Source organism: Phascolarctos cinereus, unplaced genomic scaffold (genome assembly GCF_003287225.1).
Source record: "Phascolarctos cinereus isolate Bilbo 61053 unplaced genomic scaffold, phaCin_HiC Scaffold_2;HRSCAF=192, whole genome shotgun sequence".
Taxonomy (NCBI): domain Eukaryota; kingdom Metazoa; phylum Chordata; class Mammalia; order Diprotodontia; family Phascolarctidae; genus Phascolarctos; species Phascolarctos cinereus.
Window position 1 is genome coordinate 34,213,215 of NW_027555625.1, and position 13,820 is coordinate 34,227,034.

A 13,820-nucleotide genomic window follows, 5' to 3' on the forward strand; every position below is an offset into this window, starting at 1 on the left:
AGGGAAAATGCCATCCCTACCCAGAGAAAGAATCGTGGAGTCTGAATGCTGATAAAAGCAGACAGTTTTCACTTTTTTTCACTCTTTCTGGTGGTTTTTCCTTTTGTTCTGATCCTTCTTTTACAACATGAGTAATGTGGAAATATGTTTAACATGATTGTACATGTGTAACCAAAAAAAATTGGGATTTTGTCCCACTTTACTTGGCTCTCTGTCTTTTTATTCTGAACTTCAAATGCTAATCCCAAAATTTCCAAGTACAAAGTACAATGGAAAAGGACGATTTCTGTGTGAAGCCCTGCTTTTCCTTTTTTATGCATGGCCTTTAATCCATGTTTGTTTTGCCTCTGTTTCGTCTCCGGCCAGCTGGCAGCCAGCCTGCTGGCCATCAGACTTCCGTAGAGCCAACTCAAGTTACCATTTGCAGTGTTGATTGTCTGGCTCCCTGTTACACAGTGCCAACATATGTCAATGATTTACAGTAATTCTTGAAGATGTTAAACTCGTTTCGTCGTATAGGTGATGGTTGATACCCTTTAATTAGTGTAACCGAAGGGCAGATCAAGTCAGAGAGAGATGGGGGGACTTGCTCAAGGTCACCCCGCTGGTTAGAATTGGACCCTGATTGCTGAGCGTCCCAGCCTAGTCCCAGGCCCTCATCTGTTGGTTCTGCGTTTACTTGTACCCCCCTTGTCCCCTTCCCCTCCTGGAGAGGCCCGTCTCAGCCGTGCCGGTCAGCAGTGTCCTCAGTGCCGGGCTCTGGAGGAGAAGCCTTCTCCCCTCTCTGGGTTGGGCTCCAGTGGCTCCCCTCCTCTTCCGCTTTTAACCCCTTTGGTGCTTTGTCTGAGCTTGCTAATGTGCTGCTGCTCCGTGTTCTTGTGTGCCCTTGTGTTTGTTTCAGCCAGACTACAAATTGTGAACACAGGAGTAGTGTCTTCTGTTTCTTTTACGCCCCTGCTGTGCATATTAGATGTTTACTGTTTGTGGGTGGACTGGCTCCGTCCCACTTCAGACTGGTAGCAGCTGAGCTTGGGGAGACCCTGAAGGGTCATCTAGTCCAGCCTTCCACCTGATAATGCGAGATTCTGTGCTGGGTTATTTCCAGGACTCTCACTGCTTGTTTATTTCATTCTTAGATATGCGAATTGTTAGAAAGTTCATCCTCATATTGAATTAAAATCTGCTTCCTAGTAATTATCACCCCTTATTTTAGTGTTCCCTTGAGGAACAATGCAGTAGTCTTTCACGTGGCTTTCCAGCAGGGTCTCCCCTGGGCTTCCTCTTTTCCAGGCTTGACATCACTGATTCCTTCAGCTGTTTTTCATGTCGATGTAGTTTTCAGACCAACCTGTTTACTTTCCTCTGGTTTGTCAGCGTCCATCTTAAATCTACTCAGAACTAGGCACTATTTTCTAGCGGGAGTAATGAACTTATTATTTAGCATAATTTGAACCCTGAATTTCTCATACTGTTTCATACAATTAACAGTTCCTCTGGGACTCAGTTTCCATGACTGTAAAATGAGGGGGCTTCGACTTAGATGGCCTGCAGAATCCTCTGTGCTCTAAATCTGTGATCCCCCTTTGTTTGCTGTGCGTTTCTCGCTGAGGGTCTGCCTTCCTTTTCCAGGACTCTTCACTCACGAGCTAAATCTCTCTCCTCTCCTCAGGAATACAAGACGTACAAGGAGAACTTTCTGAAGCGCTTCCAGCTCACCAAATTGCCCCCGTATCTTATCTTTTGTATTAAAAGGTTCACCAAGAATAACTTCTTTGTGGAGAAGAACCCAACCATCGTCAACTTCCCCATCACGTGGGTAACAGTCCTTTGCGTCTTCTCTGCTCTTCCCTTCCTCCCTTCCTTCAAGAGGCCTGGATGCTGTAGATTGTTTTAGTTAATGTTTGGATGGAAATTGCCTTGTAGTTATCTAACCTTTCAACAGATTCTTCGTTTGGGATGGGAATTTTCAGATTAAGAGAGTAAAGGGTGTCCTGCCAGGATTTGTCCTGACCGTTCGATCAGAGGAGGGAACATCTGGGCTTGGGGTGGTTGGGACGAGAGAGAGGACTTGTGGTTTTGAATTATGGGCTAGATGTCAGGCCCCCGTGGAGCTGTGTAGGCTGGTGTCTTTGTCCCAGATGTTGGTGTTCACCTTTTGTGTTGGGTCGGCTGGAGGTTTCTCTCTGCCTCCACCTAAAATGATTGAGCTCTTCAAGCTGTCTCTGTGAGGTCAGGAGTGAGCTCCTCGGTGACACAGGGCTTGGCATGTAGTACGAGCTTAATAAATGCTTGTTGACTGAACTTGTTAAAAGAAACACCGGGCTCCATGTAGTCAGTCGTGAGAACCCTGCAGTACAATATTATTATTTCTTTTTTTTTTGGCTAGCAGTGGGGTTAAGTGACTTGTCCAGAATCACACAGCTAGTGAGTGTTATGTGTCTGAGGCTAGATTGGAACTCAGGTCCTCCTGAATCCAGGGCCAGTGCTCTATCTACACAACAGCTTATTATTACAGAGATGTGGATGGACCATGGAGCAAATCATGCCAGTGAAGTAGGTACAGTAGAGGAGTATAGCCTGGCAGGACACATTTCAGCTTCATTCACTTGAATTGTTGCCATTTTGTATTGTCTTTGCATGCTGGGCTGGGCCCCTTGTGGTCTAAGGGAGAGAGATTGGATGGGGAGGCTCACCCCAGTGGAGCTGCCATCTTTGATATGCATGTAGTTGTCTGTTCTGCACTCAGCCTGCAGTCACTAGGATTAGGTCTTCCCAGCAGTAGCATGACAGAGGGGTAAGGGGAGGGAATAAGCATTTATATAGTGCCTACTGTGTGCTAGGCACTGTGCTAAGCACTTTACAGATATGGTCCCATCTGACAAAGGGCACCATCATTTATTTCCTTATTTAAAAACCTGCCCGTTGCCGAATCGTCTCAAGAAAAATAAGGACACAGCCTGGTTGCTTTTGAGAAAGAGAACCACAGTGCTCTTTTCTTCCCCACAACTCCCCTCCTCCCCCCCTTTCCCCTAATATATAGTTTTATTTAGATTCTGATCAATAAATATATAGCTTTTAACAGATAGAATGGCTTCTGCAGCTCAGTTTTACTAAGGGTACTAATCTTCCCTTTTTTCAAGTGGGCAAGTTCTTCTGTTTTCTTTTTTTACTTTTTTCAGCCTTGAAAAAAGGTTGTTCTCACTGCCTTTCTTGTTGGCTGCTGCCTATAACTGGTTTTAATCTATTTCTTCTCTTTCTATCTAATGTACAAGGTATCCCCGAAGTTTTAAGCTATCAAAGCTTGAAACCAAAGTAAGACTCTTGGGACACTCCCTAATTGGCTGACATAGTAGAGAGTGTTAGACTGGGATCCTAATGCCCATTGGGTGGCCTCCAGGTAAATGCTCTGATTAGTCCATTAGCCTGGACCTCAGTGCAGTCATCTGCAGAATGGGGAGCTTGGATGAGAGGGTGGCTGCCTGAGGGACTGAATAGAGAAGTGGACAGGGAAGCTGGACCAAAGGAGGCAGTCTGGAGACTGGGGCCAGAGGCGGGGTGGGGCTCTCGCACTTCCCCATCCCACCTGCCGGTTATCGTCAGGTTGGTGGGTGTTTCTTGTGGCACTCAAAGTGGGGCTGGGGAGCACATTGCTTATTTTGCTGGCTAAGTGGAGGAGTGCAGAGCAGGGTCACAAGTGGAGAATCCCCTCAGAGGGCAGTCACCGGTGCTCTCCTGTCTCCGTCCCCTTCTGGGGCAGATCCACAACATGGTCCCTCATGCGCCGCATCATCTGCCGTCATTCCTTCTGCTTGCTTTGCCCGTTGATGCCGTTTGTGGTGCTGAGGCCTAAACAGTATTGTCTCTTAGCCACCGGGTGTCCTTGCAGAGTTGAAGGAATGTGCCACTTTTCTTAAACACTCATTACTTACAAAGCATAGAACTTTAGATGTAGTTCAAAAGTTAAAAAACATTTTGATATCTTGTTTTTTTACATTACTTTCTTTTCTGACTGTATCCCTCCCCCCTCCCATACACAGGTAGCCAAGAAAACTGTTTACCCATCAGCTGAGACTAACAGCATGAGTAATGTTTAACTAGTTCTTGATAAGTGCAACTAGGAAATCACTTTTTGAACCCAATAGTCACAAATTAAACAGCTTTTTTAGTTTCTCGGCAGCAGTCTGGACCTAATTAGTACTTCCCCTCCTCTTTCCTTTTAAGAAGTTTGCCGATGTTCTCACGGAGCTTTGTCAAACCGTTGCTAGCTTCAGCATATTTATGACTTGGATCTTCTGACTCAGGTCTGCTCTGTTCAAGCTTTGCAGCTCTGCCCTGAAAGAGCTCAGGGCTTCGGTTTTTCTTTAAGCAATTCGTGACCCTTTTCTGGTTTGGCTTGTTCCCTTAACCGGTGTGAAGGTGAAGGCCAGCGTCCTTCCTCTCTTCTCAGACCAGATGGAACCAGAAGAGATCACGTCGATGTTTTCCCGTTCCCTCTCTGGCTCCCCGACTGGCCCACAAGGACTTTGGAGCCTGTAGGCCTCACTCGGAAGACTTGCACTCCCTGCCGTTTGCCGTGGGCTTGTTCAGGCGTGCCTTAGCAGCTGTTCTTAAGACTCGGATTACTCCTTAAGTCAGCTCCTTTAGCATCTGACAGGCCACTTGCCCAGTGGTATTCAGAGTGACTAAAAAATCCCCAAACTCTTATTTCCTTAATCATCTTTTTTTCTTTTCTTTTTTCTTTTTTTAATTTTTATTTTTTTTCTCCCCCCCCCAAGATGGCACACAATCTGACATAGGCTTTACATTTACATACCCATTAAACATATTTTCACATTAGTGATGTTGTAAGTAAAAGTTAAAACCAATAGGAGGAACCATCAGAAAGATGAAACGAAATTCAACTTAAGGTAAAATTAAGTGAGAGCGATTCGACTTCCATAGTTCTTTCTTTGGATGTGGACAGCATTTTCCATCCCGAGGCCTCTGGAGATGTCTTAGATCCTCGTAATGCTGAGAAGGGTTCAGTTTAACATTCTTAGTCATCGCATAACGTGGCTGCTGTTGTATACAAAGTCCTCTGGGTTCTGCTCACTTCATTCAGCATCAGACCATATAAGTCTTCCCAGGTTTTTCTGAAGTCAGCCTGTTCATCATTTCTTATAGCACAATAGTATTCCATTATATTCATATACCACAACTTGCTCAGCCATTCCCCAATGGATGGGCATCCTCTCAATTTCCAATTCTTTGCCACCACAAAAAGAGCTGCTATGAATATTTTTGTACATGTGGGTCCTTTTCCCTAATCATCTTTTTCTTTTAAATTTTCAAAAAATCGTTTTTTTACATTGCTCTGATTTTCCGGTATGTTCCTTCTTCTTCCAGAAAGCTGTCCCTTATAACAAAGAATTTTAAAGATGCACCAAAACCTCAGTTCTGCGAAAGTCACCCATCAACCAAGTCCAGCATTGTACCTAGTGGAGGGAGACACATTCACTCTCTTTTTTTTTTTTAAATTTTTAGGCAGTTGGGGTTAAGTGACTTGCCTAGGGTCACACAGCTAGTGAGTGTCAAGTGATTGGTCTGAGGCTGGATTTGAACTCAGGTCCTCCTGACTTCAGGGCCGGTGATCTATCCGCTGCGCCACCTCACTGCCCCGGGGAGACACATTCTCACGTGTTGCTCTTTTTTGGTCCTCTGTTTGGGTTGTTATTTACATTATTAGAGATACGGTGCACGTTGTTTTCCTGGTTTGGCGTCCTTTACATCCATTCACGTAAGTCTTCCCACGCGCCTCTGTATTTTTGATGGCCATTTCTTACCGCACAGTAAACTAGGCTGCCGATCGACGTGCCGCTGCGGTTTTCATTTGCTGGGCCTCCGTTTTATTTCTGCTGCTTTGCTCTCACACAAGCGCTGCTATAAGTACCTGCTGTAGAAGAGACTTTTCTCTTTGTCGCTGACCTCCTGGAGGCCTGTGTCACTACTAGGGGGGTCTTGGGGTTAAAAAGGATCGACATTTTAGTCACTTAGTGTAAGTTTCAGAACGGTCAGGCCGCTCTGTAGTTCTTCCAGGAGTAGATCAGTGTGCCTGTCCCTGCAGTGTTAACTTCCTGCCTTTTGTCACTGTTGCCAATGCATCATTCGGAGTGAAACCTCAAGAGTAGTTTTGTTGTACCTTTCTCTTATTATTAGTTATTTAGAGCAGTTTTTGTATATGATCATTAATAGTTTGACTTTTCTTTTGAGAACTACCTGTTTATATCTCCTATACATTTTTAAGAGGCAACCCAGTGGATAAATTGCTGGGCTTGGAGTCAGAAAGACCTGAGTTCAAATCCATTCTCAAACACTTACTAACCGTATGATCTTGGGCAAGTCGCTTAACCTGTTTGTCTTAGTTTCCTGGTCTGTAAAATGGGTTAGTAACAATGCCTACCTCCCATGATTGTTGTGAGGAACAAATAGATATTTGTTTTTTGTTGGTTTTTTTTTTGGTTCAAGTTTTATTCAAGATCATATACAAAACGTTTCCAGACCCAAGAGGGTTTAATCCTCCCCCTCTTCCTCTTCTTCATCCTGGTTGATCTGGAAGTACCGTAATTCATAACTCTCCTTGCTGTTGGCCACCACCTGCAGCCAGTCCCGAAGATTGTTATTCTTTAAGTATTATCTTACTCTTGCTTCTCTCGATGGTTACGACTCTGCCACCGAGGTTTCCAGCCTTTCCGTTCACTTTGATTCGTTCTTGCAAAAACTGCCCAAAATTAGCTGCATCCATAATCCCATCTTCCGCAGGATGGGTACAATCCAGGGTAAACTTAAGGACTTGCTTCTTTTTTTTGCCGCCCTTCATCATAGATTTCTTCACGGGCGCCATGGCGATCGTGGAGCCAGAACTCAAATAGATATTTGTGAAGGGCCTAGCGCAGGGCCTGGCACACAGTAGGTGGTGTATAGATGCTAGCTGATTATTATTATTTTTATCAGCAGCAGCATCACTTATTCATTAGAGAATGGCTTTTGGTCTTACAAATTTGTTAGTTGCTTACATTTCTTGGATATCAGATCCTTATCAAAGATACTTGAAACAAGCAATTTTTCCCCAGTTGGCTGCCTCCCTTCTTATTCTGGTTGCATTAGTTTTGTTCTTGTGTGAGTTTTTCAAGTTTATATAATCAAAAGTCTGTACCCGCTTACTGTAGGTATCCCCCAAACCTCTATCCTGGGTTCTGTACCATTTCTCTTGGTGATCTCATCAACTTCTGCCGATTCAGTTATCATCTCTGTGCAGATGCTTCTCAGATCTATGGTCCAGCCCTAATCCCTCCGCTGATCTACGGTTTTGCATCTCCAGCTGCCCATTGGACATCTTGAACCAGGTGTCCTGTAGACATTTAAACTCCACATGTCCAAAGCTGAGCTCCCTACCCTTCCCGCAGATCCTTCCAACTTCCTGTTGAAGCCACCAAAATCCTCCCAGTCGCCCTGGCTTGCCTCCTCCGCACAGCTGTCAGATTGGTTTCCCTCAGGTTCAGGGCTGACCATGCCACCTTCCTATTCAGTAAACTCCAGTGGTTCCCTATCACTTCCAAGGTGAAATAGAAGTAAGTCAAGTTTGGCATTTGGCAAGTAAGCCTCTGTTTGGTGTCCAGAACCCTTCATCACCTGGCCCTGCCCTGCTTTTCCAGTTTCCATATACCTTTGTTGTTCATTCGTTTCAGTTGTTTCTGACTCTCTATGACCCCATTTGGGGTTTTCTTGGCAGAGACACCGGACGGTTTGCCATTTCCTTCTCCAGTTCACTTTACAGATGAGGAAATCGAGGCAAACAGGGTGAAGTGACTTGCCCAGGGTCACACAGCTCGTAAGTGTCTAAGGCCAGATTTGAACTCAGGAAGACGAGTCTTCCTGATTCTAAGCCCAGTGGTCTGTGCCAGGGGTGGGGTACCTATGGCCCTCTAGGTCCTCAAGTGCGGCCCTTTGACTGAATCCAAACTTCACAAAACTAATCTCCTTAATAAAAGAGTTGTTTTATAAAACTTGGACTCAGTCAGAAGGCCACACCCGAGGACCTACAAGGCCACAAGGCTTCAGGTCCCCCACCCCTGCTCTGTGCACCGTGGCACCACCTAGCTGCCCTCCTTACAGCTCACTCCTCCAAGGACACTGGGATCCACTCCATCTCCTGCCTTTTTGCATTTTCGCTGGCCATCCTCCACACGTGGGATTCTCTCGTCTCTGTCTGCTGGCGCCCCTGGCTCCCTTGGGGTCCCCACTTTGGCTAGAAGCCCTTCCTGATGCCCACAGATGGCAGGGCCCTCCCTCTGTTGGTTATCCGCAGTTTGTCTTGCCTCTCTCCGGTTTCTCGTTAGTTGTTGTATGGTGCCTGGCAGAGAGGCAGTGCTTAAGAAATGCTTCTTGACTTGACTTACTTTTTATGGTCATTTTTATTCCATTTTTGGTTGAGAATTCTCCCCCTAACCAGGAGCTCTGAAAAGTGCTTGATCTGGTTCTCTTCTCACTTGTTTCAGGCTTTGCCTGAGATATTTAGATCCTGGGTTCACTCCGAGTTTATTGTGGTACACTGTGCCCTGATGGTCCCAACGCGGAGTGGTGAGACGAGGGGAGAATATTCTGCTAGAGTCTTCCCAGGAGCCGGTGTTCCCATAAACTCACAGGGAGACTCGGTGGTTCCCTCGTCTGTGTTTTGTTAACGGTGTATGTGCCGTCCTCTGCCTGACCTTTGTTCAATGCTGTTTCTGGCTTCAGAAATGTGGACCTGAGGGAATATCTCTCCGAGGAAGTTCAGGCTGTGCACAAGAACACCACCTATGACCTCATCGCCAACATCGTGCATGATGGGAAGCCCACCGAGGGCTCTTATCGGATTCATGTGCTTCACCACGTGAGTGCTGGCCTGCTCGATGGGGAGTAGTTCTCTTGTCAGGGAGATGGCGGGGAGGGGGGAAGGGTCCCTGAGGGCCGTGTTTGCCGTGAGCTCGACTGGTTGTTAGCCTAGGGCATGATCTCTGCTTCTTAAGCCAGAAGGCCAGGAGACCTTCCCAGGTTTGGGAATACGTGGGCTTCTCAGCCAGCATGAACGAGCCCAGCCACTTGATTCTTGTTGCTGACGCCTGCTCGGAGCCGGACCGTGACTTGTTTCTTCAGTAGAAACAGACCCGGCTCTGGGTAGTGCCCAGGGACCTGGCGTCATGACCTTAATCTTTACTGCTGCTCCCAAGAACAAGTGAGGACAGTGGCCTTCTCTGTCCTTTACCCTCTGTTCGCTCTCGGCCTTCCCCTCCACGCACGGGTCAGTGGTTACACAGGTTGACATCGCGCATCTTCCCAGCTGAGTTTGGCAGAAACATATCTGGTAGTGCAGAGGAGGCAGGATCAGGAGTTTCCAGTGAGAAAAAGAGGGAAGGGAGCTTCTCCTCTCTGCGGTTGACCCACATTGGCTTGACATACATGACCAGATTTCTGGAACAGTATAGGGGAGGGCCTAGATTAATAAGACTTGCATGACTGTGCCCCAAAGCCCCTTGGCCTGGACGGGATCCAGCAGATGTCAGTCTCCCTTCAATGACTCTGCATGTTTGACTCTTGCTTGGGGTGTTCTTTTTGTTTTCTCTGTAGTCTGGCTTTTTTTTTAAGCCTTTGCCTTTGAGCTTTGTTCTGGCTCTGTGATTGCTGCACCCTTTCGGTTTCTAGGGATTGATGAGCCCTGCTTTTTGTTTCTCTCCCCCCTCAGGGGACAGGCAAGTGGTATGAACTCCAGGACCTGCAAGTCACTGACATCCTCCCCCAGATGATCACACTTTCAGAGGCCTACATCCAGGTATGGGTGGCTGCAAACAACTCCAACAGCATTTCATACTGAGCAGTCCCTGGGCACACTCCCCGGCTCAGATGCTGAGCAGCCTAGAGACCTAACTGTGCATCTCTGTTCCGTGTTGCGTAGAAGTGAGGAGCGTATGATTGTTTCCTTTACCTGGAGTTAGTGCAGATGATGAGAGGTTGGCGGTTGGGATCCTTAGTGAATTTAAGAACAGTGAGCTTAAACTAACTGAGCTTAGAATCAGTCAGCCAGCAAGTCTTTGAGCGCTGCTGTGCATCCACATCTGTGCTAGACAAGTGGAGGGGATGCAGGAGACGTATGTGACACCCTCTTTACCTCAAGGAATTTAAAACATAACTAGAGAGAAGGTTTAGCAAGAAGCACTCTCCGTCAGCTCTCACGAACACTGTGTATGTGAAGCCCTCCTGGACAAAGGCGGTGTGTGTTAGTGTTGAAGAATGCAGTATGTTGTTGTGGGCATTAAAGCAAGAGGGGAGTCCTTGATGGCTGGCGGGAGTCAGAATATAGAGAGTGTGAGGCTCAGGCCAGCCATTGTAGGCTCAGTAGCATTTCTCTAGGCAGTCGGGAGCAGGGAGGACGTTGCTGAGGAGTGGAACCCCATGGGTAAAGGCTTGGAGGTGGCAGTGAGTGTTTTGGGTTCAAGGGAGAATGAGGTGATCGGCTCAACTCGGGGTAGGCTGGGTTTTGTGAGGGTTGAGAAATGAAGTCTGAGTCAGTTGGGTAGAGCCCAGTTGTGACCCGCCAGAGCCAGGCAGAGGAGTGCACTCGGGTGGATTGGGCTGGGTGGCTGGCATGGATGGTGAAGTACCTGACTGTTTTGGAGTTCGTGATTTCTTCAGTGTGGCTCTTCTGCCAGCACAGGTCACTCACCTAGGACACAGGCTTGGAGAGTTGTTGCAGGTGAAAAATTGATCACCTGGTGGAGGGAAGGAAAAGCTTATCAACAGAGAGCTATGGGGGAGCAGTGTGGGAGCAACCGTGGGGAACAAGGAGTGCTCCCCTCTTGCCTTCTGACATTGTAGGACAGGGCACTGCTCTCCGTGTAAGAGCAGGGGTGGTTGAAAAATTAGGTCACAGGCCCTTAAGTTAGGGTTGGCCCTGAAATGAGTGGGGCCAGAGAAGTGTTGGTAAGAAACACCAAAGGTTAGTGAAAGAGCCAGGGGAGCGTGAAGTTTGCAGAAGTAGGGGGTGGGAGCAGTGGTGTGAAACGCCACAGACAAGCCCGGCAAGGGTGGATCTGGCTGGAAGATGACATGAGTCACTCGCAGAGGAGCTGTTTTATTAGAGTAGGGGGACGGAGCCAGAGTAGAAAGACTGGAGGCCAGCATGGCTGAGAGAGGAGCCTGGACCAGATGGTCTCTGGAGAGGAGAAATGGAGATGGGGTGTGTGAATGATGCCCTCAGAGAGAGGCTGGATGGAGGAAAAGAGGGGAGAGCACACCAGCCAGAGACAGGAAGGGGAGGGGAAGGGAGTGATTGAGGTGGGAAGTGCGGTGACCCAGGCTCCCCGGGGCTCGGGAGAAGGAGGCTTGAGAACACGCTGGACAGATGGATGACTGCACCGGGGGCAGGAGCGAAGGGGCCTTCTTTTCTTCTTCTTTGGTTGCTTCCTTTGTAGCCCCAAACCCAAGGGAGTTTAGAATGGGAAGTAAGAAATGAGGGAAGGGGGAGGAGAAGAAAGTGGGATGGAAGGGAGTGGGAGTGTGAGCCGGGCAGACGCTGAGTCTGGACTCCGGTGTGTTCATCTGTTACAGATATGGAAGAGACGGGACAGTGACGAGACCAACCAGCAGGGGGCTTGAGGATGTGGCGGGAGCTGGCAGAGCCTGGGGCAGGCCTTTGGAGGAGGGTGCAGGGGCCCGTCCTTCCTGCTGTCTGTCCCCCTTTCAGACTCCGCTGTGATTCTGTCTTCCGTTCCTGGCAGGCTGGTGCTTTTACAGATGTGATTTACTTCTTGGGCCACTTACCTGAAGTACCCGCGAGAAGTAGGGAGTTGCTCCTGGCACGCTCCCTGCCCCATAGGGGGTGAGGGAGCCTTCCCGAGCTGCTTCCCCATGAGGAGACAACCTTCCCTTTGGAATAGTTGGTGTTCTGAAGCAGATTAAACACGTGCTCTTCTTAAACCAGACTCGTCCCTGTGCTGCCTTCCGTCTCCTCTTGCTCCACTGGTGACTGTTCTGTTGGTGATCTGGCCCTCCCGTGGCTGCGATGGGAGAAACCAACACCCCTAGGGAGCTCTGTGATAAGCGGCTCCCCCTGTTTGGGGGGGGCAGTGTGGTGGAGTGGGTAGAGGACTGGCCTTGGAGACCTGCAGACCTGCCTCTCACCCACACTAGCTGAGTGACCCTGGCTGTCACTTTCTCTCTGGGCACCCAGCACCTCCCTAAGACTGAGTTGTAGATGAATGGCCCAACTTCACTGGTGAAGGGAATCGACACACTGGGAAGGGAAATCAGGTCTGGATTCAAAGAGCCAGCACCTTAAAGCTTACAAAACACTTTGGGTAAAGTAGATAGCACATTGGTTGTTTTTTTTTTCCCCTCCAATTTTTTTTTTTTAGGTGATTGGGGTTAAGTGACTTGCCCAAGGTCACACAGCTAGTGTCAGGTGTTTGGTCTGAGGCCGGATTTGAACTCAGGTCTTCCACTGCGCCACCTAGCTGCCCCTTAGGTAGCACATTGTTCTCCCTGTTTTTTGGATGAGGCTGAGAGAGCCCAGGCAGATGTCAGAGCCCAGGTGGTCTGTCTCTTTGCACTCCCCTTGAGAGCCCTTCCAGCGCTCCCCAGCTAACTGGCCAGGGCTCTTCCAAAACGAGGGGCCCTGAGAGCACAAGTCTCCCAACACACTCATTTTATAGGGAGAAAACTGAAGCTGTCAATCAAGGGAAACCTATGTGGTGATCACCCCTTGACCAACTGAGTCATCTTTAGAAGTACGCCGGGGCATCTTACTATCTAATAAAAAGAATGATGTTCTCATGTTTTCTGAAGTTTGTCTAAAGTAGGGTCGTATGTACCTTTACGCTGAATTGAAACACCTCAGCTCTGACCTCACGTATGCTACATGTGTCTGGACTCGTATTGAGAATCATACAGTCCTGAAGCTTGGGAGGACATGTGGCCCAACCCCTCCATCTTGTCGCCTGACTGTCCTTTCTAGTCAACGGGCATCTGACCTCCCAGTTGGACTTCTCGGGATAGAGGAACTCAGCAAGGTGGGAGGGAGAGCACTCCATTTGGGGCGGGCTCTTACTCTTTGGAGCTAGCTCAGGAAGCATTTATATGCCAAGTGCTAGGAATATCAAGAATGGCTCAGAAAGCTTCATAATCCCTTTCTCAAGAGTGTACATTTTAATAGGGAAGGCAAGCATAAGTAACTAGGTATATGCTGGATGTAGGCAGGACAAAGGAGGGAAATCTGCACAGGAGAGTGGCAGAAGCCTCCTGAAACGATGAAGTTTGGACAGAGACCTGAAGGAAGCTGGGGAGAGTAAGGGGCAGAGCACAGTCCACCACTCTGGACCTATCGTGGTTCTAGTTCTGTCCTTGGGTACTGAGCAGAACACACCAAATTCTCTTGTTTTCCTAACAGGCTTTCCAATGACTGACAAGAATAGTCGTGCCAAACACTCGCCCCTCTGCCTGTCCTGGGCCAACACGGTTCTGATCATTTCTGGCATGTCGTGTGTTGGATGATAGGCCTTTGTCATCCAGTTGGCTTTCCCAGTGTGGGTAGTTAGTCTAAACTCTCTTGAGTGTGTATGGGACTCCTCTGGAGAGTGACCCTGTCATGTTCCAGGGTTTGATACCACCAGTACAATGTCAGTGGCATCTGGAAGACCTTCGCATCTATTGCCAGTCACTCTTCAGTGTTTCTGTAGCCTGGATCTCCTCCATGTTAGTGGCAAATGAATAGGAAACCATTTTCATGATGGCTGCTTTTAAGTATAGTTTGA

The 13,820-nt window shown here is 48.0% G+C and overlaps 1 protein-coding gene and 1 pseudogene across 2 annotated transcripts in view; one reads left to right on the forward strand and one right to left on the reverse strand.

Moving 5' to 3' along the window:
• Positions 1 to 11,988, forward strand: part of USP39 (ubiquitin specific peptidase 39) — a 42,257-nt gene extending 30,269 nt beyond the window's left edge. For both annotated transcript variants that reach the window (XM_020969474.2, XM_020969473.2), the window contains 4 exons: positions 1,670 to 1,812; positions 8,773 to 8,908; positions 9,758 to 9,844; positions 11,620 to 11,988. In XM_020969474.2, coding sequence (XP_020825133.1) covers positions 1,670 to 1,812; positions 8,773 to 8,908; positions 9,758 to 9,844; positions 11,620 to 11,667 — 414 coding nt within the window. In that variant the 3' untranslated portion in view covers positions 11,668 to 11,988. The remainder of the gene's footprint in view (positions 1 to 1,669; positions 1,813 to 8,772; positions 8,909 to 9,757; positions 9,845 to 11,619) is intronic.
• On the reverse strand, positions 6,443 to 6,898 carry LOC144455732 (large ribosomal subunit protein eL22 pseudogene; annotated as a pseudogene).
• Positions 11,989 to 13,820: the final 1,832 nt, after the last annotated feature.